At 40.3% G+C, this 26,060-nt stretch overlaps 2 protein-coding genes and 1 long non-coding RNA gene across 4 annotated transcripts in view; 2 read left to right on the top strand and 1 right to left on the bottom strand.

Annotated features, from left to right (window-relative positions):
- The window catches only part of rad51d (RAD51 paralog D), a 16,098-nt gene extending 4,787 nt beyond the window's left edge, over window positions 1-11,311 (top strand). The window contains exons 4-12 of the mRNA XM_041051271.1: window positions 986-1,104; window positions 5,682-5,763; window positions 5,960-6,094; window positions 6,176-6,271; window positions 6,402-6,492; window positions 6,888-6,958; window positions 7,516-7,683; window positions 9,009-9,146; window positions 10,420-11,311. Of these exons, the coding sequence (XP_040907205.1) occupies window positions 986-1,104; window positions 5,682-5,763; window positions 5,960-6,094; window positions 6,176-6,271; window positions 6,402-6,492; window positions 6,888-6,958; window positions 7,516-7,683; window positions 9,009-9,104 (858 nt within the window). The 3' untranslated portion in view covers window positions 9,105-9,146; window positions 10,420-11,311. The remainder of the gene's footprint in view (window positions 1-985; window positions 1,105-5,681; window positions 5,764-5,959; window positions 6,095-6,175; window positions 6,272-6,401; window positions 6,493-6,887; window positions 6,959-7,515; window positions 7,684-9,008; window positions 9,147-10,419) is intronic.
- On the bottom strand, window positions 10,361-25,920 carry lig3 (ligase III, DNA, ATP-dependent). 2 transcript variants are annotated; one of them, XM_041051270.1, is made up of 21 exons: window positions 25,804-25,920; window positions 23,145-23,725; window positions 22,686-22,814; window positions 21,379-21,597; window positions 21,100-21,251; window positions 20,728-20,894; window positions 19,680-19,757; window positions 19,398-19,566; window positions 17,628-17,783; window positions 16,410-16,541; window positions 16,190-16,269; window positions 15,657-15,744; window positions 15,495-15,572; window positions 15,118-15,241; window positions 14,092-14,234; window positions 13,911-13,985; window positions 13,293-13,439; window positions 12,268-12,418; window positions 11,816-11,895; window positions 11,587-11,670; window positions 10,361-10,646 (listed from the first exon to the last, which is right to left on the bottom strand). In XM_041051270.1, the coding sequence occupies exons 2-21, from the start codon at window positions 23,695-23,697 to the stop codon at window positions 10,413-10,415; spliced, it is 3,039 nt and encodes a 1,012-aa protein (XP_040907204.1). In that variant the 5' UTR covers window positions 23,698-23,725; window positions 25,804-25,920; the 3' UTR covers window positions 10,361-10,412. The 2 variants fall into 2 exon arrangements, with proteins under 2 accessions (XP_040907204.1, XP_040907203.1); XM_041051269.1 differs by lacking the exon at window positions 25,804-25,920 and adding an exon at window positions 24,785-25,017.
- LOC121190490 lies at window positions 14,192-20,813 on the top strand. The gene is made up of 4 exons (XR_005894993.1): window positions 14,192-14,323; window positions 15,684-15,772; window positions 19,383-19,599; window positions 20,748-20,813. It is a non-coding gene; the product is annotated as an uncharacterized LOC121190490 (long non-coding RNA).
- Window positions 25,921-26,060: the final 140 nt, after the last annotated feature.

The raw sequence follows: 26,060 nt of genomic DNA, 5'->3' as shown, positions 1-26,060 counted from the left end.
AAATCTGCTATTTAATATTGGCTATAAAATTTCCTGTATTTCAGACTTACAGAATTTTGAGTTCCCCCCTGTTTTCTTTCTTTTTTTTTTTCTTGTCGTTGAATAATTGAGAATATTTGGTATTTGGACTGGTGGCTGGGAAAAAAAAAGCAATTTCAAGATACCACTTTCAGCACTAGGAACTTTTGGTGAATGTTTTTGTTTTGGGGGGTGGGGGGGGTAATTTCAATATTGGAGATGTTAATAGTACAACACAACTTAAGCAGTGTTGATAATTGAATAACAAAAAAACACCAAGATAAACCGTAGCACACAGTTATACATTACAGTTAAATGTTGTTTCCTCTAATGCGAGTGTGTAGGGGTGTGTGTGTGTGTGTGTCACCATGTGTGACTGTGGACAACCATTATTCTTTATGTAGCTTTGTGTAAGAGCTGGAGGAAGAGAAACGAGACCGAAGAAATACACAAAAGGGACGGAGACAAAAAAATAGGGTGGCAAAATGTGACGGCCATGGACGTTTTTTAACAAGGGCCTGGCACAGACTGAAAAAAGGAATCAGATTAATCTGTAATGAAAGTAATTACTAGTTATATAATAATATAATAAAATCATTACCCATAATGAAGGCTTTGATAAGGAGCCTGAGCACAAACTGTTCTACGTTCTCGACGTGTTCTTCAAAACTGCAGTGCAGGAAGTTTTCTAGTGAAGCTCCAGTACTTAAATGTTTGTTAACCAGATGAGAGGTGAAGGCACAGAGAAAGCAGACAGTGTGGGCATGGTGACATTATTTCAAAAAGCCTCCTAATCACATCAAAACAAGCCAAATTTTTACCTTGTGCCTTTGGATTAGAAACATAATGGCCCAATTGGGCAGAAGAGTACCCCAGCCTGTCAGCGCTGGCCGGATCGGTACATGTGTTGTGGCTGATCCATGCAGCAGTTGTATGAGCCTCATATGCTGTAATTTTTGTGTTTCAGGCTCTGTTTGCCATCCGCCGAGTGCTGCTGGCCCAACACACAGCTTTCCCTGTGTCGGGCGCTGATCTGTATGAGGAACTATTGAGCTCAACAGCCATCCTCTCCACTGGAAATCCCAGGTAAAGACGATTGTGCACACACAGCAGAGCACACCGCTTTGTCTTTCAGGGACCGGGGGATTTAACGGTGGGCTCCGTGCCACAAGAGCTTAAAGGAAGGTTCACCTCCAAAACCAAATATGTATTTCTAAGGACAGTTTTCCATATATTGAATTAAAAGACACGTCCTTTTGACACAGGATATAATTTGAGATTAAAGTCTCTGAGATGTTGGTCTGCTGTCGCGATAGTTTGTGTGTGTTTTTTTAAATCGAAGGACATGACGGTTGATGAACAAGGACTTTTAAACACCAAGTCCAAATTAATTGGGAAACTAAAACCGCCTTTGTTGGAGCAGGGGCTACTTTTGTTATGTTTGCTGTTGTTGGCCTTCAGCTTTGCAGACGAGTACAGACTTTGCACAGTCACACGATAACGTGAAATCAATAGAATCGTGCATTACCAAAGATGTTTGTAACCAGAATCCTCTGCATCGACCCATTTTATCAAACTAAAATCTTTTCAGTGTTGTTAGAATTGAATTTCCATCGAACTGTGCCGGCAGAATATGCATCTGGAGCGTATGGCTGCTGTAGTTAAAAATACAGAAGAGCAATAGAGTGTTTTAGAAATGGGCCCGTGTGCTACTTTCTTTCACTGAGGAAACATTTTAGCAGCTAAAGCCGACTCCTGTGCTCGTTGTTCCATTTGGCTCATGAACGCAGCCCAAAGTGGCTTCTGATATATCAGCTGCATTTGCTTGGCCTCCAGCTTGACTACTTTCCACCTGACTACTTTCCACTAAAAAAACAAACACCACTGATAAGTCCTTTAAAGCATTTTTTTTTTTGTGGTACATCAGAAAATCAAAATTTAATGACTTGAAAGAAACCAGAAATTCCCTCTGATACCAGCATGGCATTGTGTTACAGCAGCACTTACAGTGCAACCTGCAAAGCTGAGACACAGCATCCCATGAAAGCTTACCAGATGAGTCTGTGCTGGCACCACAGGATTTGGGTTGTCTGTATCCAGTCATAGCACAAAGCACTGCAGAAAAATATCTCACTTTCGGAAGGGAAATGCTCTTTAGCCAGGACACAGGCTGCTCTGGACAAATCTATGAAATAGCATAATTTATTGGATGGTACCTTTTCTCCAGTTAAACTCACAGTTTCAGCATAATTAATGACCACAGGTGTTTTTTTTTTTTCTCTCCATGGCCCTTTTTAAGTGGTTTGCATGAATTAGTTAGTGCTTCGGATTAGTGATATGAAACTGAATCATCCGTGTGAGGAAAGCCGGCGTGATTTGTGTGTGTCTTGGTTGCGCTCTGCTGGCGAAAGAGTGAAGTGATGAATGATGCTGTTTTTGCTGTCCACGGTGTCACGCTTTGTGCAGTCAGTGTGATGTGTGGTTGTACTCACGGGCAGCGTAATGAAGCGTATAATTAGTGGCCGGTTTATTTAAGTACACTAACCCAAATAAAGCAGCCCTGGAATAAATCCTACCTGCATAAAGGTTATAACGATCATTCATCACTTCAGCTGCATGGTGTTTTTCAATTTTTTTGTATGTTTGGTGGAGAAAATGTGTCCCTAAAACAGCTGGGCTGTTGTATTAGACTGGATTAGTTTTAACTGGTTGGGCTTATTAAACTGGCAGCTGAGTGTATAATATGTGGAGTATTTTAGCTGCTCTGAGAGACTGTAATCTGTTGGTATGCCGCAGGATACTTCCTGCTCTCCTCGCCGTCTAATGCCGAGTGTGAAACTAGTTTTCTCGGCTGATCACCTGCATAGATGGGAGAGAAGATCTTGCTGGTCACTGCTTCAGGATCAGTGAACTGGTGATGGAAAACATTATTCATTAAAATAGCAGAATGAAATGATCCCAATATTTCAGTATTTACATTTTCTTCATCATTCTCACTGATGACAGCGAAGTGTAAAGGCCTGAAGCCCCGAAGGCTGTACATACTTTTCCACTTTCCCTTTCTTCTTCCAGCTGTTTGATATGTGCAGGTAATGCGAATCCTCAGTCCAGAGAATTATAAAAAGAACTTAATAGGCATAATACTTCTTGGTGTTATTTCATCCAGCTAATAGAAATGTAAAAAATTTATCAAAACAGCTCAAAGAAAACCTTTCTGCTATAACATAATAGTGGCTTTTTGAAGCTTTATAATTGGCATGGACACAGAAACCTTTCACAGGCTGTCAGAAAGTTTTGCACTCTCTACCTAACTGAATGTACTTGAACTGTTTTCTCATTATTATGGCCACAATAGCAGCTGCCTCATTGTATTTCGAGAAGTATCACAAAATCACTGGAAACACATAGATGCAACTTAAATTTCAATTCTATCACAGTGTAATTAGTATAATAATTAATAATGCAGGTAAATGACATTTACTTTTCGCCACTCAGAATAATATGTACCAATATTCCCAGAATGAGCTTTTTTCTGTTGTAAATTCACTTGTCAGATCGTTCACACAGAACGATCTTTTTCAGACAGAGGCTGAACTGAGGGGCTGCATAAAGGACCAGTATAAGATAAATAAAGTGTGCATGCTATGTCCCCTTTAAACTGCAGTCCTGGTGCTGGGTGTGGTCACAGACTGTAAATATCTGCACACAGCAAAGTGAAGTTGTCTTCAGGAGCACTCTCCATCTAAAGCAAACCATACTCAACATCAGAATCTGAGCCTCTTCACTGCTTACAGTCCAATCACACACTAAGATGAAAGCCTTTAGGTCCAAGGACCGCGCAGTGTTTTGATTTCACTGATGACTGCAGCCCATGGAAAATTCTGAATCTGTGGCTTTTCAAGGACAATCACGTTCATCCTTCTGAGCTCTTACCGGAGTGCAACCTGATTTTTTCATCAGCAGCGCGACCCTCTCTGCGCCGGTGTCAGAAATGGCCGGAATAATGCAGGCATGTCCGTCCCCGCCAATTCTCCTCTTCACAATCATGCTGAGTGTGATGAGAACCACCATCAACCAACCACAGGCTTCCAGTGATGCTTAACCTTCAAGCTGGAGGACACTGGCTATGTAGATTTAACTGTAAGGCTGTCACATCCGTCATCACACATGCAGGCAAACTGTACAGATCACTGGCCTGAATGTCAGGCGATCAGATGATCGAAGCTTTATGAGAACAAACATCGACTTTGTTGATGACGATCAAAGTAAAAGTGCACAAACAGCATTTGTTCATCTAGATTTGAACGGTAGGATAAGGTTAAGATAGAATGAAAGTTTTATTTTTATATACTTTTTTTTTGTTTGTTTTTTAAAACCACATCTGCACCATCACATCAGCCTCTGCTCTCTGAGCTCAGGAGGAAATTAATTGACCCCTGGTGATTTATTGCTTTAGTTTCTTGAGGTGTCAACACATAAAAGGAGCGGATACGCTGGGGTGGAAGAGGTCACGTATAAATGACCTGAGGTGTATGAAGGTGGAACTCGGAGAAGATTTACCTGTGCAGCAACAAAGAACCCATAACAAGACTGACAAGGTCATGAATCTTGGACCCTCCCTCACGCAGTATATCCCTGTCAATAAAGATAAAGTATCCATCTCAGCGTGTTCCTGCAGGAGTTTGAGGCTATTGCAGATGTTGCATCTGCTTTCGGCTGACAGAACAGTTTGTGGTAATAGTCCTCAGCCTATAACACTGGAAGAAATAGATAATGTAATAAAAAAAAACAGATAGTGAAAGGGGAATTAATTGAACACCTCAGTGTTAAAGAGGACGTTTACAGGAGATTTATACCTGAGCTTCAAAAGTTTGACTCTTGACCTTAGAAACAGTAGTTTGACCAAATAATTTTGCATGAAGCTCGATTTACAGGGCAAGATTTTTGCAGAGTGTATGAAGCTTGAACAGGTGGTCATGTCTAGAGGGAAATCTTTATTCAGCTGCACTGGCTACAATATAGAAAAGCCGATACTGCAGATCAACATGTACAAGCTAACATCAGCCAGCCTGCTACAGGCCAAGCCATGTTTCGATAAGTTTGCCACAGTTCAGCACAAAAAGTCTAAATCATTGTGTTGCTTTCTGTCCTCCCCCTCGCTAATCATTCAGTCAATCTAAAAAAACACAAAACAGAATAATCAATTACAACAGTAAATGTGTATAAAAAGAAAATTCTGTACCTATAACTCTCTATTTTATTTCACTTTACGCTTTATTGAAATGTTTTTTTTTATTTGGCACCATAGATCGTCAATAGACACACCTATTAGACTTGTAACTAACAAACAATGACCCCTACACACACCTACACACAGACACACATTCGCCCTGCGAAGTGATTAATGAAAAGCCAACTATTTTTGATAGATTCCATTTGAAAGACGCAGCCGGTGGCTGAGCTTGATAAGAGGCAATCAAACAGCAACTGAAATTAGGAATTGGCCGAACGTTTTAAGAATAGTCTGGAAGCCGATGCAAGCCCCGTTTGTATTATGTTTACCCAACTGCAGTTTGTGTTGGATCTACAGATGCACTTGGACTTAATAGTTTATTACATGGGATGGCAGTTGTGAGTAATGAATCGTACCTTGTTTTTTGCAGCTTAGATAAACTGCTGGATTCAGGCTTGTATACTGGAGAGATAACAGAGCTGTCTGGAGGCCCAGGAAGTGGCAAATCTCAGGTGAACATTTCCTACCTTCCCTCTCTCGATAATTTCAGTCTCATGGATTCACTCTTTTTAGAATCCGCCCTTTCTCTGTAGAATAAGAAAATGTACGCTGTCTGAAATAATACTTTACCGTAGCTACCGTTTAACCAACATGAATTATCCATGCTTTCTTTTTAATTATCCCCTGGGTTCTTGTTGTGTGTTCTAGGTGTGTTTTGGTGTCGCGGTGCACATTTCGTACCATCTGAAACAGAGTGTGATTTACATTGACACGACAGGAGGGCTGACCGCCAGCCGGCTGCTTCAGATGCTGCGAGCTGAAACAAGTAACACAGAGGAGCAGGTGGGTTGACAGGAATTGAGCTGTAAACACACATCACATGGTGTGAAATGTAATGTGAAACAAGAAGCTATGACTTTACAGATGGAAGCTCTGCAGAGGATCCACATCTTTCGTCTGTTTGACATCTACTCCTTACTCGACTGCCTGTACAGTCTTTGCGGTGGCGGGCTTCAGCAGGTTCGTTTGCAGTTGTTTGTTTTTTTTTCCTTTTGCTTAAAATACACCAACAATCCCGCTGCACCCAGGGAACCTTTGAGAAAGGCGGATCAGATTTTCAGCAATCTAATTTTGTCACATTTTGTATTAGGCATCTGTTGGCGGTGGCTCTGCCAAGGCAGTGATTGTGGACTCGGTGTCAGCTGTTATCTCTCCTCTACTGGGAGGCAAACAAAATGAAGGTGATATCTCTTTCTGCTAGCCCATCATAGTCCATCATACCTGAGGCTGTGTTTACACCTGAGCCTATAAACTACAAATGTCTGTCATGAATCTGTAAAAAAAAAAAAATCACAACAGGGTTCACACACATATAAGGCATCATATCGAGTCATAAGAAAGTGTGACAATAACAGTGACATCTCTACAGTAACATACAGAACTAATTGGTAACTGGTCTTTGTGTAGTAACTAAAGTTTGTTGAAGCAGAAAACCACAAAAAAAACAAGTGGAATAATGTAACTAAACATAGTCCAGACAACATTATAACAGAAACACTATAGGCTGTGTCTCTAAACTGAAGGTTATACATCAGCAGCACACAAACTAACCTCCCCACAACTTCTGTGCCTCCAGGGATGTCCTTGATGATACAAGTGGCAGGAGTTCTCAAGATGATGGCGAAGGACTTCAACGTTGCAGCTTTAGTAAGGATGACACAGCCATTGGATGACGCGTGTGCTGCTCTGGATGCACGATGCATCTCCAGTGTCAATCTAAACCTTCTCACGCTTCCTCTTGTAATTGCTTTAAGACCCAAAATGAAAACTAAACATTTTCTCCACCTTTGTTTGGGTAAGCGAACAAAATCAAGATAAAAAAACGTGATATTGCTCCTTTCTGACAGCTGAAGGTGTAAAACAAAAACACCTTTGTTTGTTCAGGGGTATGACTGGAGGTTATAATTATGTTTAAAAAAAAAAAAAAAAAGAGCTAATCACATTAAAAAGCATGCACCAAAGAAAATTTGCCTTCACCTCAAATTAAGGTATTTGAAGTACGATAAAGATAATTTGATTGGCTGTTTGATTCCCTTTGATTAAAAGTGGAACAATCTGGCCGTCCTCTTTTAAATCTGGTTATTATCTCTGGAAAACTATACAAAAAAATAAAACAGAATGTAGAAATGATGTGTGATAATCCTGAGAAGGCAAAAAAAAAAAAAACAACTAAAAACCAAACAGGATGGTGTCTGGACCTGCAGGTAACAAACCATGTAACGAGAGGTGGCAGCGGGGAGGTGCAGCCAGGCCTTGGTGTATCGTGGAGTCACATCCCCAGAACCAGAGTCCTGCTGGAGCGAGTGGAGAAGGCCGTGGCTGTCGGCCGCCCCAGTTTGCGCTCTGCAACACTGATCAAGTCTTCTAGACAGGTACGACAGGCAGCATTGACTTGCACATCATCTGCTGTAGCTCGGTATTGATTGTGTTAAGGGGGTCTCATTCAGAGGCAGATGTCAAAACGTCTTGTTAAAATGGAGACTTTGAGCCTGTGCCTGCTGTTTTAAAGCAGGTCTGGTTTGATAAAGCAGCTCTTTATTTCATTTTAATGGCAGCTTCCAGGAAGATTTCCATAAGAAAAATATACCAGTCTCATCCTAATTCACCAAGACGAGCTGTCGTTCTCCTGATGTAGACACAGGACACGCAGCTGTTTACACAAAAACAATTCCAGTGTCATGTACTCACACTTGTCCTGCAAGATGAGATCTACAAGATGTGACAAAATGCAAAACCCTGAGTGAGCACGCAAGTCGAGTTGGACATGACCTCGATATAAGTGCAACTATACTTTTCAAACAGTCGCCTCTGGCTGCTGTTTGAAGCCTCGTGCAGACGTAGAGCCTCATTACTGCTCATTAAAAGTCCATCTTAGTCTTTTCTCCGGTGCTTTAATACTGTCACCAGCATTCGTCTATAAGCAAATTCCTTTTTTCTTCTATAATGTTGTTTCAAAAGCCTTTTGTACTCAGTTATTTGTGCGTTCTTTGTACTGCAGAAAAGAAATCTACAGATCGCTTATATTTCAATCACAGCTGTGTGTATAAAACATTGAAATGAGTTTTATTGAGTATTTCCAGCCTTGACTAAAGTAATAATATATGAGGCTAAGGTGTGCTGCAGGCTTTAACTTTACAGCTTCATTATCATGGGTTGGTTGTAATTACTTAACACTTATTGTTGCACTGAGGAAGCAGAAATAACAGCGGCAGCGGAGGGCAGCGTGCAGTGAGCTCTTCACCTTAGCAAAATAGGCTTTTTCTATGTACTTGATAAAATTACACACGTTGAAAACAACAGCACACGTGATATAAATGTCAAAGCACCAGAGTGTGTGAAGGAAAAGCAAACATGCAGTGGAACGGACAGAGCTAGCTTCTACCTACAGGACAGCAAATACATGAATGCCATTAATTGATAGTGGGTTTTAATACCATAAGGAAATTGTTATTATTATAGAAAACTGCTGTATATTTTTATCCTTGCATAAATAACTGTCCACATTAATTATACATTTTTGGTTTTGCAGTTATAAAAGAAGTCCATCAGATGAAACAAACAAGTGCTTTGATGAATCACATTCAGAATGAACATAGCCAAAATGAATGTTTTATATTGCAGCGTTTTTTGTTTTTTTTTTGTTTTTCTTGGGGGAAACTAGGTCTAAATCAACCCTGTCGTCTGCTCTGCTTCTCAGCCTTGTCACATCAAAGAAGAGTTTGACTTGCAGTGGTGGAGTCGCTCTAAAGAAGGACCCTCAGGAAAGAGAAAACTGGATGAGACCGATTCCTGACGAGAGCCAGCTATAATCGTCTGCCAAAACGTCTGACCAAAGGTAAATGAAAGTTTCTGGACCAAATTTGCAAGAAAACGTGTCTTTGAAGCACTATGAAATACTGCGTAATTGGAATTACGTGTAGCAGTTAGTCAAATCAAAAAGATTGTTGCTACAAAATTGACCCATTTAGCTCGTGACACTGGCAGTGCATATACCTCTGAGATGCTCTGTCAGTCATCTGCTGCAGCATTAATATGGTGGCCTGAGATTTCTTTTTACCTGTTTTGAGGAGGGAGGAATATGGATGCGAGCAAGTTCTTCCTCCTGTGTGTCTTTCAGGCCTTTCAGAGCAGGTTCAAGTGGATTTTTGCTCCTTCACTGGTTTAATACATTCAAACATTTAATTAAGCCACCTCATAGCCTAAAGTCTCCCAGGGATAAAAGGCGAATCTGAATTATCCCTGAAAGCCATTCAAATGCATGAGACTGAATCAGAATCAGAGAATCAGAGTGAAATATATTTGGTTTATGAGGAAAATGCCTTTTAAAACAACGGATTCCTCTCATATGCTCATGGTAGAATTGAGGACACGAACTCTCCAAAAAGCAGCGAAATTTATAGATGGGAAAATGTATTTTTTCCTTATCTCAGACAGGAAGTCATTAGTTTAGGGAGGCGTCGGTTATGTCATCAGAAATCCATTTACGTCATATCTGTAATACCTCCGCTTAAACAGAAAGTGGCTGCAGTGCAAACTGAAGGATATAAACAATGTTAGAATGATGTTACTGAGACAGTTTTATTATCTTTATCAGCATTTTGTTTATTCCTAATGGCAGGCAGGTTTTGGTTGTTCTCAGTTCATGAACAGCAGTTTAATACCTCACAAAATGTTTCGCTCTGGTAGTAAAAATAATACATGTTGTAAAACCCATTATCTTAATACAACCGTGTATTTGTTTTCAAGTCCGTAGTGTGATTTATGTTCCATGATCACCCTGTAAAATGCATTTCATTTTCAAACACTGTTCTGAGTAAATCTTTATACAAATACTCTACGTCTATCACCAACATTCACAATTTTCCAGTGACCTGGATTTGGCAAAAACTAACACTCCAAAGGTAAAGGTGTGCTGGACGTGGCCCCTGCTGGTTTGCAAGTGTACAAAACACAAAGAGAATAAATCAAAATGACTGTCTTAGAGGATGCATACCTGCTGTCACAGTAATTTCCCCAAACCATAAAGAAAAACCCCGTTCACTGATTAAGTTACACTGATGTGTGGTACAGGTGAATGAAGTTTCTTTTTTTTTTTTTCTCATTAACAGGGAGGTACGACGCGCCTCTTCCTGATACATTCCCAGATCCAGCTGGGTGTGACTCTCTGGGCTTGGCTGTTCTCTTCAGGTTCCGCCAGAGTGTGTGTGGCTGAGGCGGTGTCGTAGTCCGGTACGAGGTCTCCGTCATACGCCACAAAGTACCGCCTCAGCTTGTCAAAGTCCTGCACTGACACGGGCAGGAAAAGCTTCACCCCGGTGAAGATGTCCAGCAGCGTCTACAAGGAGAACACAAATGGTCAGTAGAAGAAGTACCCTCCACTTTAACTGTCCCCAAACACCTATTGGAAACTTACAGGACGATCACTTGTGTTTATTATTATTTCTGATAGAAGATCTGATTGCCTTTGGTGGGACAACTTTGTCTTTCATGACACTATTTAAATGTCAGCTGCTGTCATTAACCTGTATTTTGGTTCATTTTATTAGACACTGTAGTGTCTGCTTCGCTGTCATGTTACACACACACACAAAAAAAAATTAGTTCTGCGGTGCATTACTGAAAAATAACTTTATGTCAGCTGTAAATAATGACTGTATATACACTCACAAGTGAATTTCAGGCTTCATCTTGACACTTAGCGAAAAGGAGAAAAGAGCTAGCTCACGGACCACTGGCTAGAATCGAGCAGTAGTGGCAGGCAGGTGAACCGCAGAGATACGGGGATTTCTCTGACTGCACAACACACTTGTCAAAATTGTCACAGTGAAAAGGAAACACAAAAAGGTTGATTTAAATTTGGAAGCAGAGTCTTGTGCTGATTAACAGTGATCACGGGCTAAAAAAAAAAAAATCTGACTGCGAATCATCACAAGCTGCAACTACTTATAACATTAAATTAACCTTTTTCTGATTAATAATTTTGTCTATAAAATGTTTTAACTAAAGGAACTCACATCTTGTGTTTCCAGGATGCCAAGTGTTGTAAAATACCAGTAAACAAAGTCTTGAAGTAAACAGTAATGAAATGAAGCTGTGGAAATTGAGCTGTTTTTCACATGAATAAAGACACAACTAGCAAAATATTTGGGGCTTTAATCTGATTGACCAATGATGATGTGAAATTCATGCACTTGTCATTAACAGTTATCTGCCAACAGATAACAATGCGGTGTTTGTTTGGGTGAAGTTAAAAGTGAGACCTGTTGTTGACCAACCTTGTCGTTTCTTGGCTCCAGCAGCTGAGAGGTTGCCTTTGTTTTGGTTTGTCCGTTGCTGTGAACACTTTCACTCTTCTTCACCTGGTGATAAACAGACGACTGTCAGTTCATCACTATTGCACGAGGCTGTCCACTGTTTTCACCACTGTCTGACAGAATTACTGTAATATTTCAGGTTCACATCTGTCACGTGATCACACTGTGTTTTCTGCACCGCTAACAGTACCTTCTTGGCGACGGGTGCTTCGGAGCCAGGAGTGCGAGGCTGGGATTTCACCACCTTTGGCTTGGGTGGAGTGCTGTTGCCTGTGAATGGAGTGCATGTTATGGATGATGTATCAGATAAAGCAGCTTTGCAGCACTCACATCACACCGGGGTCTCTCGTTTTACTGGGTCAATGCCGAGTCGATCAGCACATTTGTTTCGGTGTTAACATACAGACATACCAAACATTTCGCATTTCTGTGACTGTGTCCTTTCTGAAATGTTTGGGACTCCGTCTTTTGATGGACATGTAAATAATGGGGACATACTGACGTTGCTGTGGGTGTAGCCGGTGAAGGTGAATATGTGTCTGCATGAGTTTCAACATAAGCAAAATAGGAGATTTGTTTCTGGTCTTACAATGCTAGCATTCGAAAAGCTTGCTTTGTGTTTATGTGGCTTTGTGTACTTACTGGTCTTCTTCTGAGAAGCACCTCGGTGGGAAGAGGCAGACGGGGAGTTTCCTCCGCTGTCCCCTCCTGATGAGCCCTTGTCATCATTGGACGTGGACGGTCCAGCTGTCACTTTAAAGTCACAGTTCTCCTTTGATATGCGGTACAGCTCCTGAGCAGGGTGGTGAAACAACGACATGGGCTTCAGCCAGGAGACGTAATGTTTCGTGTCATGAGAGATTGAAGGCCCATGTTGGATTCACGTAATTTAGCGCAGGCATGTTTTACAGCCTCAGCCGATATTTCAACTCATTTGTCAGCGTTTGCTGGATGACTGACTGCAAATTTGGTCCTCCTCCTCCTCCTCGGCATTTAAATCATACATTATTTAGGTAGTCCCATGGGTGCTTTGTTCAACAGTGGCCTTAATTATTTACTATTTCCATCACCTCTGTCACTTGGCCTCCCCCTTTCTCACCCATATTCCATCATATATTACAAGTGAGACTGAAAGTTAGTTGCAATAATCCCACGACATGCTGCGTTTTCGCAATCTCATGAGCACCTAATCATTATGCGACAGTGGTTAATTATACTACCGGTCAAAAGGTTTAGAACGCCTCCACTCCAGCGAATCACTGAAAATGGTACAAAAGTCAAACTGCCCTCACCGAGTGTGTTCGGCTGCTGAACGAGTCACAGATTTTGATTAAATTAGTTCAACGAGAAGATTCCACGAGCCCTTTTTTTCTGTGCTTTCATTTCAGAAACACTGAGACACTGAATTATGTCAATTTAACTATAAATAATATAAATAATGGAGGTGTTCTACAACTTTTGACTGGTAATGTGTTTCCCACAGTGCCATTGATTAACTGCATTTACAATCATTCCTTTTCTACAAGTCATATCCTTGAATGAGCAGAATGTTGTATTTTCTCCACGCTTCCATTGTAAAATGTTTTTAATTTGCTCTTCCCGCTGTAAGGAACAGTTATATGTTATTAACTCAAATGTAGACTTGAATCAAAACAGCGATATCCTACTTTAAGCTGGTGCAAGTTGGTGGCGCTCTTCCAGTCCTTGTCATCACGGATGCGCGTCATGCGGGGAAAGCGGATGGAGATGCCATCAGCGGTGTGCATTTCTGATTTGGAGAACTCGGCCCCTGTGATCTCCCAGACAGGTGCTTGCTGCAGCAGGTGAGAAAATAAATGACAAAAGGTAAATATATGACTGTCGTTCCATTAAATGAAAAAAGTCTCACTTCTGCTCAAATGGAAAAAAAAAAAAAAGCCATGATTATTACTATTCAAGGAAAGGAGTTTGTGGATTTCATTACTAGATTCTATTTTCAAACTTGAAAGCCCGAAAGGGTCATTTCAATCAAATGTTTTCAGTCTATGAAGTTTCGAGTACTTTCATGTGAGACTATTTTCAGTTAATATGCAGGTTGGAAACACTTCCCAGCTCTGCAGCGCGGGTGGTCATTATCTCTGTGTCTGAGGGTAATTTATTTGTAGACAGTTCTGCAGAAGACATATGCAAGAGATGCTTTTAACTGATCGCTTCGTTTAAAGGTCTCTGGTACCCAGATATACAGCTGGGTTGTGCAAGAACAGGCCCACTGGGAAATACAGATGAGCTGAAGAGGGAAATCTCACCTCAGGATCCCGGATAATGAAATCTGGATAATAGTTCTTGATGATTTTCAACCAGCTTGGGATTTTGCTTGGGTCCTACTCAAAGACACACAAACACACACACACACACAAAAGATGCATTTTAAATTTTATGACAGCAGCTCAATATTCCAGGCAGGCCTCTAAGTGGATCCTCTCTGACCTTGCTGATTTTGATCACATCCAGCTCCTTCTGGAGCCTGGCCAGGGTGGCGTCATCGTAGCCTCCGGAACACTTGGTGACTGTGCACCATTTCTTGGAGTCTGGGTCATAACAGCCCATTAGGAAACTGGACATGATGCCCCCTGGTGGGTAGAAGAACACACCTGGCATTAGGAGGAGGAGAAGTGCTGCCTGGGGAGACCTCAGACCCTCTGAACTGTCCCTTCCACGGGTACTGAACTTACACACCTACATTATATATAATTTATATAATTTCACTTCTGAAAACCAGCCTTTTCAGATTCACTTTTTTCCTGCTGATGTTTTCCCGCTTTTGTCGAACGTATGTCGTAGAATGTTATGGCAGCTGTGTTCATCTGATTTATTGCTTCTGCTCTCACACTGCACGAGCTGTCTTTTTTAGCTGTGCTTTGGAGAGGTGTACCTTTGTTTTTGCATTTGTTATGCTTCCATTGTGTTATGTGCTCATTAGCCAGCCTCCACAGCTGCTCACATCTCTTGTGTGTCTGCTTGCTTTACCCGGTGCTAAGCTATCCTTATGCATGTTGTGTTTATTTGAGCTCACAATGTAACCGTTAACAGATTTATGTTATTGTTAATTTCACCATTGTGTACACGTACAGTTACACAGTTATATATTTGTGTATATACACACACACTTATGTTGAAGATATTTAAGATTGTATTCAAACTCACTTATCTAATAAAGTATCTGTTCACATAATTACCAAAACACATATTAAATATCAGTTTTGCTGAAACTCATCAAAAGAAAATTTCTAGCAATATTAAAATTTAATAGTCACAGTAAAACTGTCTTGATAAGCTAACTGGGGTGTACCCAGTCTCACTCCTCACCTCACAGGTGGTTAAGCATAGAAAAAAAAAAAAGAGCACTAAAACTGTCAGAACAAGTAAGATAAAGCATCAAGGACTGGAAGAGACTCCAAGTCCACTGCATAAAGACATGAATGCACTGTAGCGGATGGTTAGGGCTTTACACACCGTTTGAGCCTTTTCCGTAGAAAGCTCCCAGCACCACCAGGTCAGCTGTGTCTGCCATCGCACCTTCATTCAAGTAGTCCTTCTTCACTTTCAGCCAGTGACGCTTTCCTGGTTCATAGGAGCCCTGAGACACAGATATGCACCTCAGTACAATTAAACTTTACCTATAACCTGCTTGTTATGTTCACATTCTCTACGGTTAGCATGTTAGCATTGTAACAGATGTGAAATATAACATTTTATTTAGTTTGATTTTCCTATTTAGGTAAATACTTTTCAGTACAGAGGTCCACTGTGAGGACAGAGAAACATTAGACTCATATTATCATCAGTTTGATCCCATTTGGAGACAACAAAAAAAAAAAAAAAAACCTCACCTTTATGTCTTTTAGCACCAGGCCTTCGAGTCCCTCTCTGATGACACGAGTTATCATATCAGCCAGGTCTCCTGCCCTCTGACACACAAAACAACACAGCATGAGATGCTATTCTTGCAGCACTGAGCTAATGCAGATGTACACAGTCAGAGTTTAACTTACAGTGACATGTTTCATCTCTGAAAACAGGATCCTGTTGGGGACCTCCACCATGTTGTCATGCAGGAACTTTCTGCGCTCACATAGAGGCCTGGAGAACACGACGCCAGTGGATAAATGTAAGACAGCTTGTTATATTTTATCTATAGTTATTACTGTAACCTAAACCTGTGACAAAACTAGTTGATAAAACTGTATATTTCAAAATAAAAAAATACTGTTTAGTTGTGATAGACCAAAAATGTCTAATATGTGAAAAGGCTAATTTTGTCTTCATATACAAACGAAAGTGAAACATATTTGTTTGGGAAAATAGCTGTTTTTGCTGAAGTTAATATTGAAAATTCAGGTAGAAATATTTTTACACAGAGACTTGTTCCCAGTTTTTTTTATTATTAATCTAATCTTATTCTTACCTAAACATGTAATGAAACAAAATACAATCACAAGCCGAACTACCAAACCAACAAGAGAAGTTGTTTATAAATAAACTGAAGCCAAATGAATAATGGGATCCCCACACACACACACATTACCTCTCCATGAGACTAACACCATTGAAGTAGATACAGTCGAAAACAAAAAGGCACACGTTGGCATCTTGAAACGCTGCTTTCTGAAGGGAAAGGAGAGGAGAGGAAAGCGTGACATGTGGCAGCAGCGACTTATCAAAAAAACAAGCTGTGTGACAAAATTCATGCTGTTAAAAAAATAAATAAATAAATAAAAAGTACAAATTGGCTTTGTTGTTCTCACCTTGTGTACACCCAAGGTCCCAAAAGGCAGGGGCTTACTGGTCTTTGTGTCAATTAGGAGGACTTCGGCATCCAATATCATACTGTGGCCACCGGGAAAAGCCTGAGGGATGTAGTCTTTAAAATGGGCCACCTGAAACATCAACATGGACACACACAGGGCTTAGGAACCGAGTAGAAATAGGAAGCATCTAAAACAACTATTACAGCAAGGCTTAATAGATTGGAACAGTCCCAAGTTTTTAACAGGAATAACACTGTAAAAACAAATTAATGTGGCTAATTATTGTCAACCTGTAAAAAAAAAAAAAAGTGCAGTTGAAAGGACAATTTTCTGCATGCTACAGCACATTTGGTCTTCCTCATTTTGGTTTGTCCCCACTATCCACCTTCATTATATTCTGTGGTGGATGATGTGCACAGTTTTACAGTGTCATCATTTATCAGAATAAAAAGCATTAGGAAACTTGGACTACTGTAATTAAACCTCATTCCCACCCCCACAGAATGTTAACCTAACATTAACATAAATTGCCTAATTACTGTGGCTGAGGGTGCACAATCAGCCGTTTGGCTGATGGGGAGCAGGGGGAGGGCAGTCACACAGGGAAACGTTCAGGTTGGAGGGCTAAAACTGGGCCATACTTTAACAGAGACCGCAAAGAACAAGCTGCTCAGAAACCGGAAGAGCAAAGGGTGAACCGAGATGTAGAGATGTCTATCACTGAAAGGGTCTGCAGACTTGTGTGAATAGAGAAAAAAAATAAGAACACAAGTTTTCAAAAGCATTTCTTAAGCATTTAGATAAGTGGAGGCACCTGGTTTGTACATATCCTCATATATAAAAGCTCTAAGGCTTTTTTCCTTGTGCCACAGTGCTCAGTGTTCTGCACTGACATTTACTGGGGTTCAGTGTTGCTGTGAGTCATGTATGTGCACAGCAGCTCCCTCTAGTGGTTCAAAGGGGCTAATGGGTATGATGTGGTACTATTTATTCCTGCATTTTTTAAACTCTCAGCCTCGTGCTGAGAAAGCAAATGCTGGAACATCGCTGTGGGAAATGTCTGAATTTCACACTAGGATAAAACCTTTAAGCTCGTAATCCTGCAGGGGCAAACCTGAGGACGTTCTATTCTGATGCATTGACAGTGTGGCTATGCGTTTGCATTTGTACGGTACGTGTGTGTGTGTGTGGGTGTGTGGGCGTGACAAGACTGACTTTGTGTGGTAACACTGGTTTGAGGCTGCGGCTGAAGTAGCTGAAGCTGTCTCCGTTCTTATGGACCTGCACGCGTTCTCCATCATACTTGATCTCAGAGTACATCCCGTTGGGGCATTTCTTCATGGCATATTCTATGGATTTACACGCCTCTGCCTGAAATCACAAAGGAAAACAATCATCCACAAAGCTCTCAGCAAGTAAATTCCAAATTCCTATGGCTACTTTTCACTGAATTTTCGTTCTGGTTGGTCCACTGGCAAAATAAAGCCCACTTTCATTGCATCTAGGTGCTGTTTTTACATACAGCAAAGAGAAAAGAGCAATAATGACAATGAAAGCAAACAAACCTGCCCTTTACTCAGCAACCCTGCATCGCGAACTCACTTCCACAGTGGACATGTGTTTGTGTCATCCACAAAAGCCTAATTTATCCCTTTCAATGTTGTACCAATATGCAGACTGGTAATATTGCACAGTTACACTAATTGATATGGCTTTGCTGACAATGTGACTGCATGTTCACCTGCTGCTTTGCGTGCACTAATTGCATTTCAGAGCACACCATCCAAATAAATTATCCTTAATTTTATGTCCATACTCAATTTCAAGTGTCTCCCCTGCTAATGTGTCTACTGGATGTAACAGAAGGTGACGTAGCTCTTTATCTTCTGCAAACTGATGTCAGGGCTGAAAACGCTTAAGTTTTAAGCCTGTGGGAAGCTGAGAACTGGACCATGTTATTCATTTGTAAACTAAAATATGATATGATATGGCTGCAGTGCATTTCATTTTACCTTTATACTGTGTCATTAAAGGTCTGCTGTGTAATGTGAATTTGAAGTGGTCTGCAGGTTTTTTTGGAAAACATTCTGAATCATGCTGAATTAACACTCAGAAGGGGATTCAGCACGGTCATGTGTTTTCAGTGCTCAGTTATCTGTATGGTCCAGCTGCTGCCTGTTGGGTTGTGTAGAGACGAGTTATCAGCTGGAAACTCTTTGAGCATCATATTCTCTAAATCTTGTAGAGTTTTCATCTAATATGAAGGATCTCATTAAATCTTTTGGTGAGTCAGTCATAGGCAGTGTCTCATCCTGATGATTAGATTGACAGGAAGTCCCTCCTCTGTTATTTAACGTCTGTGTGGAGACATGCTTGCTTTGTTTAGACTAAATGTATGGTCGTCTTAATCATAACTGAATGAAAATGTTCTTTTGACTAAGCACAAGTCCTAAGGAATGGCTGACCTTCTGAACTGATATTAAATATTTGTTTTATCTAAATCTTTTTTTCTTGCATATAAAAGAATAAGAATAGCGGTGCCTTGGTATTAAGACATCCCATTGAACTACACTGCAGAAAGGTCATTTCATATTTTTAACCTTTTCTCTTTTATAAACCCAAGGTATTAAAACCCCAATTATTGCCTTTTATCAGAAATCTATTTCTAATTTACTTATTTTCACTGATAACCCACAAACTTTGCCCTAAAACAAAAATGGATGAATACAGAATTGGCCCACTGCTGAATACATGATGTGTAATGAGTTATAATGAGGTCACGTCATGTTCATTTGCTTCATCTTGTATGGGAACATATGTATCAAGTAATTCATGAGGTCTGAAAAGTCTGAACTGTGAGTCCTTAAATCACTACGGCTCAGACGAGTCAGCCTTCTATTCAATCACACAAACACTAAAGAGAAAAATTAGGGAGGACTGTTGAAAACTTTTTTTTCTCCCATGTTTTAGCAGGGGACCACTCACCAACATGGGCTGAACGGGGGTCATGAGAGAGGCCTCCACAGTGAGGAGTTTCCTGGGCCCTGAACCATTGGACGCCTCCTGCTGATTCCTCAGGACCCGTTCAATCACATCACCCAGATTACGCGAGGCCTTGAAGGCATCGTAAGCGTTCGGATCCACAGCATCCAAGCTGCGTGAAGGGGCAATAAGATAAAGGCTCGAGGTTGGTATGAAAACGTACCTTTTCTTAAAAGTGTTCAAAGAACATTGTGTATATTAAGCGCAGAAGACAAAGACACTCACACATGTTTTGCTCCGGCGTTCATCTTCAAGTCGTGCTTAATAAGTCGAATGATGCATTTCAGGTCATTACTGGTGCATCTATGAAGAACAGAGAGTGCAGATTATCACTGGGGTAAAAAATGTAAAGTGCTGGGGTAGTGCTGAAGGTTTGTGACCAGAAACAGTTTAAAATAATAATTTTAAAATAACAATTAATCAGTAGTAAGGTACCATAAATAAGAAGTTTTGTCTGCTGCTATAGAGACTAGACTGTCAAAGATGTCTACTGTAGTGTGTGTGTGTGTGTGTGTGTGTGTGTGTGTGTGTGTGTGTGTGTGTGTGTGTGTGTGTGTGTGTCATGCCTGAGGCAAACAATCTAAAAAGAAGGGAAAACTACAAAAACCAATAAATACTAACAATAAAAAAACAGTACAAGCTAAACAAGCGGAAACGAATCATTGTACCATTCACACATACGTGAAATGAAATCATACAATCTGTCTCCCTGGCTTTTACACAGTGCTGTTTAAAAAAAAATCACTATTTGAACAGTCACTGACACATATAGCACTAAAATACAGTCAGTTAGCAGTTAATTAGGTACACCTAGCTAAAACACCTAGCTAAATGCAGTCTGATACAACAGCCCTGCAATAAAGCCTCCGTGACAGCTAGAACATTGAGTTTTTATAGTTTTAGAAAGGTGTTGATTCAGCTTTATAATTTTGGAGGATGTAGTCTGTGGTGCTGTTGAATCTAGTGCATTATACAGAGACGTGTTTATATTATTTTTTCCACCCCGTTTATATCAATGACAGAAACACCTCTCTGTATAATGCAGAGGCCACTAAAGTCTCTATATTAAACCGTTGCTTGTCAACAGTCGGGGTTATTTCTGAGTTTCTGCCACATGAATGATGCTGTGCTGCTTTTGGATGCATTAAAGAAGAGTCTTAAACTGTTTTAATAGAGCAGGTCTGCAGTGCTTATTTTTTTTAATGAATGACCTTATCTGTACCACTTTACTACCCAACCTAATTAAACTGGAAATGATGATGTCCTGTATTACTTTTTGGAAATATTCTCCAGCTCAGTCTGCTGCTCATCTTCCTTGGTCAGCTGGGCGAGGCGGGTCAGGGAAGCATCCACTTCCTGGATGGTCAGTAGGCTCTTGGCAGCCGGAGGAAACGATTTACTCTCCTCGAAGAACATCCTGACTGTCTCAGATACATCGCCCTTAAAAACAAACACACTCGCTGTATTTTACAAGTGTCATTTTTGACGACTTGTTGTTCTGTCATCGTTTTTAATTGGCCCAGAATGAACTCTGCTGAATTTATTTTTCTTTTAATCATCCAGTATTCAAGCTTTGTGGTATACCTTTGAATATTCACAAAGCATTAGACATGAGTTTATGTGTGAAAACATATGGGTCACAGACCTGCTCCAGATCGCGCACCATGGCATCCTGGTCACATCTGAATATGCGGCTGAAGAGTTTTACAATCTGCTTGTCATTGAGGTTGTAGACACTTTTTACAACGCCTGGCAAGAGCAGCTTCACTGTCAGGTAGAGATCGCCATGGAACTTATCTAGGAGGGCAGAAAAGAACATTCAAGACCAACATTTTGTTGTTGAAAATCTGGCCTCGGATTTTGTCAGATGCTCGTGTGTTGAATAAACATTCTAAGCCCAAAAAAAAACAAGAAACACATGAACCTCCAGTTGAGCCCTTCTTGAGATACTTCTCAATAATCTGTGTCTTGGCATTGTAGCTGTTGATTTCTGCCACCATGGCACAAAGCTTGCGAAACTCTCTGAAGAGGCAGTCCTTGTGCTGAGGGTCACAAAGTTGGGTGGACAGGGTGCTGCCTTGGCTGGCTTTGGCAGGGGAAGAGTGGGGTGGTCCTGAGCTGCTGGAGGAACCGGCCTTCGCAGCTGACAAGAGAGCAAAGTGATGAGACCAATTTGTCCTTCAGCTGGACACACAGTGGAACATAAAGTAAAGGTGACATTCTCCTCACTTAGACAGATTTAATGATTATTGCTAAGTTTCATCATTTACAGATAACTTAAGGGGATAATTTGGTTTCGAAAGAATTTCAGCCTTTGTTGTAAGCTTTCTTTTTGGACTTATAATGCTGACAATTTCTCTAAAAACCCTAAAAGAATACGTGTACAAAATGCTAACAGTTTCACTGCAGTTTGGCTTTTTCCAAAATACACAGTTCCATTTTCATCTGACACACTGGACGTCCTGTCCTAGTTGAGCCTCCCAGGCTGCATACAAATTAAGGTTTTCCCTGCCTATTCAAATGCAAGGCTGCTTTTCATTATTTATACTCGTGTTTTTTTTTTTAACACTTTATTACTGATGCAGAACACTGACACTTATTAATTAAGTAATAAATAGTATGACTTCCATTTATTTATTGATACAGTTCAGACTGTATGTTAGACAGGAATTAACACGGGCAATATTGTCAAGATAGTAAGTAAAATCATTTTCACTGTCAAAGACCTTTAGCAGACAAATTGCTGCAGTTTTTCTTTTATCTCATGAACTTTTTAATGTGTTTTGTATTGCTGTCGAGTACCAGCACTCTTAATGTCTTCAGTTGCCCTGTTGTGTTTTCATTGGGTTTGTGTTTTAGTTATTTATGTGTGTTTGTCCCCTTGCTGTGAAAAGATTTTCCTCTTGCCCACACACGTTTGGATTTAGATTTCAGACCTTTCTGTTTCCAGTTTCTCAGCATTAAAAGCCAGTTCATTATTGCAGTTACATGTGATATTGTACTGTGGTGTCTAAGTGTCCATTATTCCAATAATCAGACAGAAGTGGCAAACATGACAATGTGTGTCTCAAGATGTTCCTACTGCTTGTTTCAGAATTGATAATCATCCCCTTTTATATCATGTTATTTTGATGACTTTTGTTGTAACATTGAGCAGTTTTCGTATTGTTTCTTCTTTTGTAAATAGCTATACAAATAAGAAACTACTTGACCTTCAGTCTCATATCTTACCAGTGAAGCCTGAAAACTTGCGTGGAGCATTAACAGAAGGGTCAGCAGGGGGAGCCATAAGCTGGCCAGTGGTGTTCAACTTGGACTGCACCTTCTTCTTTGGGCTGGCATTAACTTTGGCCATCAGGTCTACAAGACAAGACAAATGGCTTTAGAACAAATAAGGATCCACTTGACCTGAAGCACCATATCTGACTGAACAGGTAAGCTGACATTAGATGCAATAATGTGGATACACACTGAGCATGGAGTCAAGTAAAATACTTTAATTCATATACTGTTAACAGACATTAATGGTTAAAATCATCCTTTTTATGTGGTGCACAGGAGTTCCCAGTAAGTGTTAGCACTACAGAGAAGCCACTATAAAAGGTTGCACATACAAAAGAAGAAAATTTTATTAAATACTGCTAAGTACTGCACATTACAAAGAGATTTTGTGATGTGTGTGTGTTGTACCTGAAACATGTTTATTAATGAGCTCCTTGTCTTCATCCTGCAGCTCCTCCCAGCCCTCCAGATCTGTAATGTCCTCAATCTTCTTCGTGGTGGCCCTTGCTCTTTCCAGCTTTTCAAATATACACTTCACATGATACCACTCTTTCATCTCCCCTGCAGACTCACTGAAAGGATTTGGCACAATCTTCCCTATACGCACTATGCCCTTCTGGATTTTGTCTTTGCACTTCTTACAGCCTGCAGTGCCGCGTTTGGCGTATTCCACGAGGAACCTCTGTTCTGCCATGTCTGGCTCGTTGGAGAAACACTGATGCAGGGAAAGACGGGGAGGGTGGTTTTGGAGGAGGCTGTGTTGATGGGATACCGAGGAAAAATTTCGGATTTCCCTGGAAAACTCTAACACATTAATAGGTGGAGGCTGGTGTTCAAAGCATTTAGAGACAGGGAAGGATCTGCACACTTTCAGGAGTTGCTGACACCTGACAAGTGTTTGAAGAGTCTGGAGGCCTGCACAGACAGTCTTGGGAGCTAAAAAAATAAGAGGTCTCTGCATCCAGTTGTGACTGTAGACAAATTACAACCTTAAAAAAAAAAAGGGACATAATGGTTAAAGAGATCATTTGTTTTTGTTTGGTTTAAAATCTGCCTTGACATGTCAAACATTACTAATACCATCTGTCTGAATAAGGGTTTAAACTACCTCAAGTGAGTCAGCTTGGCCTTATTTCCCTAATTGTTATGACTTTAAGCACTCATTTCACTGTAAAATTTTATGCAGCTCAGACCAAAGTATGTACCAACAACTGAACCCAAAGTGATTTACTGATTCCCATAGGGTCCAGGTCATCTTGACCCTTGGTTGGTAAAATTTCTTCATTCATGTTTCTAATCCAAAACTCTGATCATAGATTTATGACAACTCAAATGTGAGATATGTTTAAAGAACCTCTTTACTCATCTCTTGATATGGTCTCTATAAACAATGACGATTTAAAAAAGAAATAACAAAATATATATAAACATGTATAACGAACATAAGTTAGACTGTGCTATAAACATGCAGAATACTCGTAGTATGAGCTTTCTTGGGGAAAAAAAAGCTAGGTCTTGAAGGCACAAGCCTACTGTTGGAGAATCACAGTTAAATATGACAAAGGCTACTCACAATAAAATGCAAATCCAACCATAATTCGCAAGAAAGTAATTTGACTATTCTGCCATGTAACTATGCTGGCTACCAAACCGTATTGCATCACATCCACCACGTTTTTTTTTCAATCATTTGTTGACAAAAGGTGGTGGGGCTTCGGTTCAACATAGTACACGAAGTGAATGAGGGTCTCTTCAACATTTTAATAATTAGACTTTATAATTAACCTTGACTGCGTGTTTAAAGACCGCCTGTCTGTTTACAGTTATAATGTTCTGGTTGTATAACTTTAAACGTAAATGTGCACAAGATACGTGTAAATTTGATGACACGAAGGCAACCGTTAAGCTAACTAATGGATTAGCTTTAGCCATTCTCCCAGTGTGCCGCATACAGACGGCTAGCCTAGCTAGCTAAACTGACTGCACAGCAGCTATCAAAAACAACTTGACACGTCGCTAATATCTCTGCGCATATTTAGCTACTGTACCTTGAAGAAGCTTAGTAAAATGCGATAGCACGGTTTAAATTTCTAACCCCCTCTTCATTGTTGTTAGCCAACAGCTCGAGTGTCAAGTGAATTGTAATTACAGTATATAGAAGCACTACACTTCCGCATTGGGTCTTCAAATTAAAAGATTAGCTACACAGACATTTGAATCGAATAATGTTTAAGAGTATTTTTAATTAGGTGTGCAACCCTTATCTAATAAGCGCGTACTATTGTCCCATTTGTAATCCACACGTCGTGTTATATCTAGTTCCTCGGGTAAGACTTTATTTCGAAGGATTACTGATTTCCGGTATATATCTTGTTCACTCTATTTAACTTGGCAGACATAAACAAAGCTAAAAGCCAAAGGGGGTAAAGCATGGTATGCCCATAGACTGTAGTATGCCGTGGCTTCCCCATACTTGTTGGGTTCACGAGAGAAGAAACGGCAGACCTTTAAACATGTGGCAGGATGTACCTACCGCCACCTGCCGAATCGGAGCACTTAACCTATAGACGGCAAGCCAGCTAGTTTTAAAACTAACATAAATAGATCGTATGGAAATATAAACTTAGAGGCGTGTGCATAAGTTCAACAACGAATCACCTACCCCTGAGTCAGTTGGCAGTGGTGGAAGATGTACTCAGATGTACTTAAACCAATACAATTGTGTAAATATACACTTGTACCAGTGAAAGTCTTGCATTCAAAATGCCACTTAAACGAAAGTTCAGAAGTATTATCAGCTTCATGTATTTAAAGTATAAAAAGTAAAAGAACTTTATGCCGTAAAATGTCTCCTGTGATTGATATATAATTCTCTCGTATATTATTAGATCGCTAGTATTGATACGTGTATTAAAAACGTAAGACCTATTTTGTACTTCAATTTGGTGTAAAAGGCAAATCAGAGCTTCTGAATCTTGTACTAATAGGTAGTTTTATAATAGTTACCTCAGTTAATAATAAAATGTTCTTATTATTATTGTTGTTGCTTATATTGTTGGCCGCATACCTCCTTCAGTAATTGATGTCATTCATGCATTGCCATCTTGATCTTGTTTCCCAGCAGAGCATGAACTCAAAACAAAACGAAATATCAGGTGCAACAGAGCATATGAAAACATGACAAAACACGCGAGTGAGAGGCCCGAAACTCTCATACCTAACCATTCAGTTGCGCAACACCCTTGCATTTCATATTTCCGACGGTACTTTAATGCAACAAGAGCCTTCGAATTTTTGTAAACACGGCGAGCGCTCTCTCGTCGT

Source organism: Toxotes jaculatrix, chromosome 12 (assembly GCF_017976425.1).
Source record: "Toxotes jaculatrix isolate fToxJac2 chromosome 12, fToxJac2.pri, whole genome shotgun sequence".
In the NCBI taxonomy this organism is placed as follows: Eukaryota; Metazoa; Chordata; class Actinopteri; family Toxotidae; genus Toxotes; species Toxotes jaculatrix.
The sequence above is the reverse complement of the archived record's forward strand: the minus strand, read 5'-3'. Positions and strand labels throughout refer to the sequence as shown.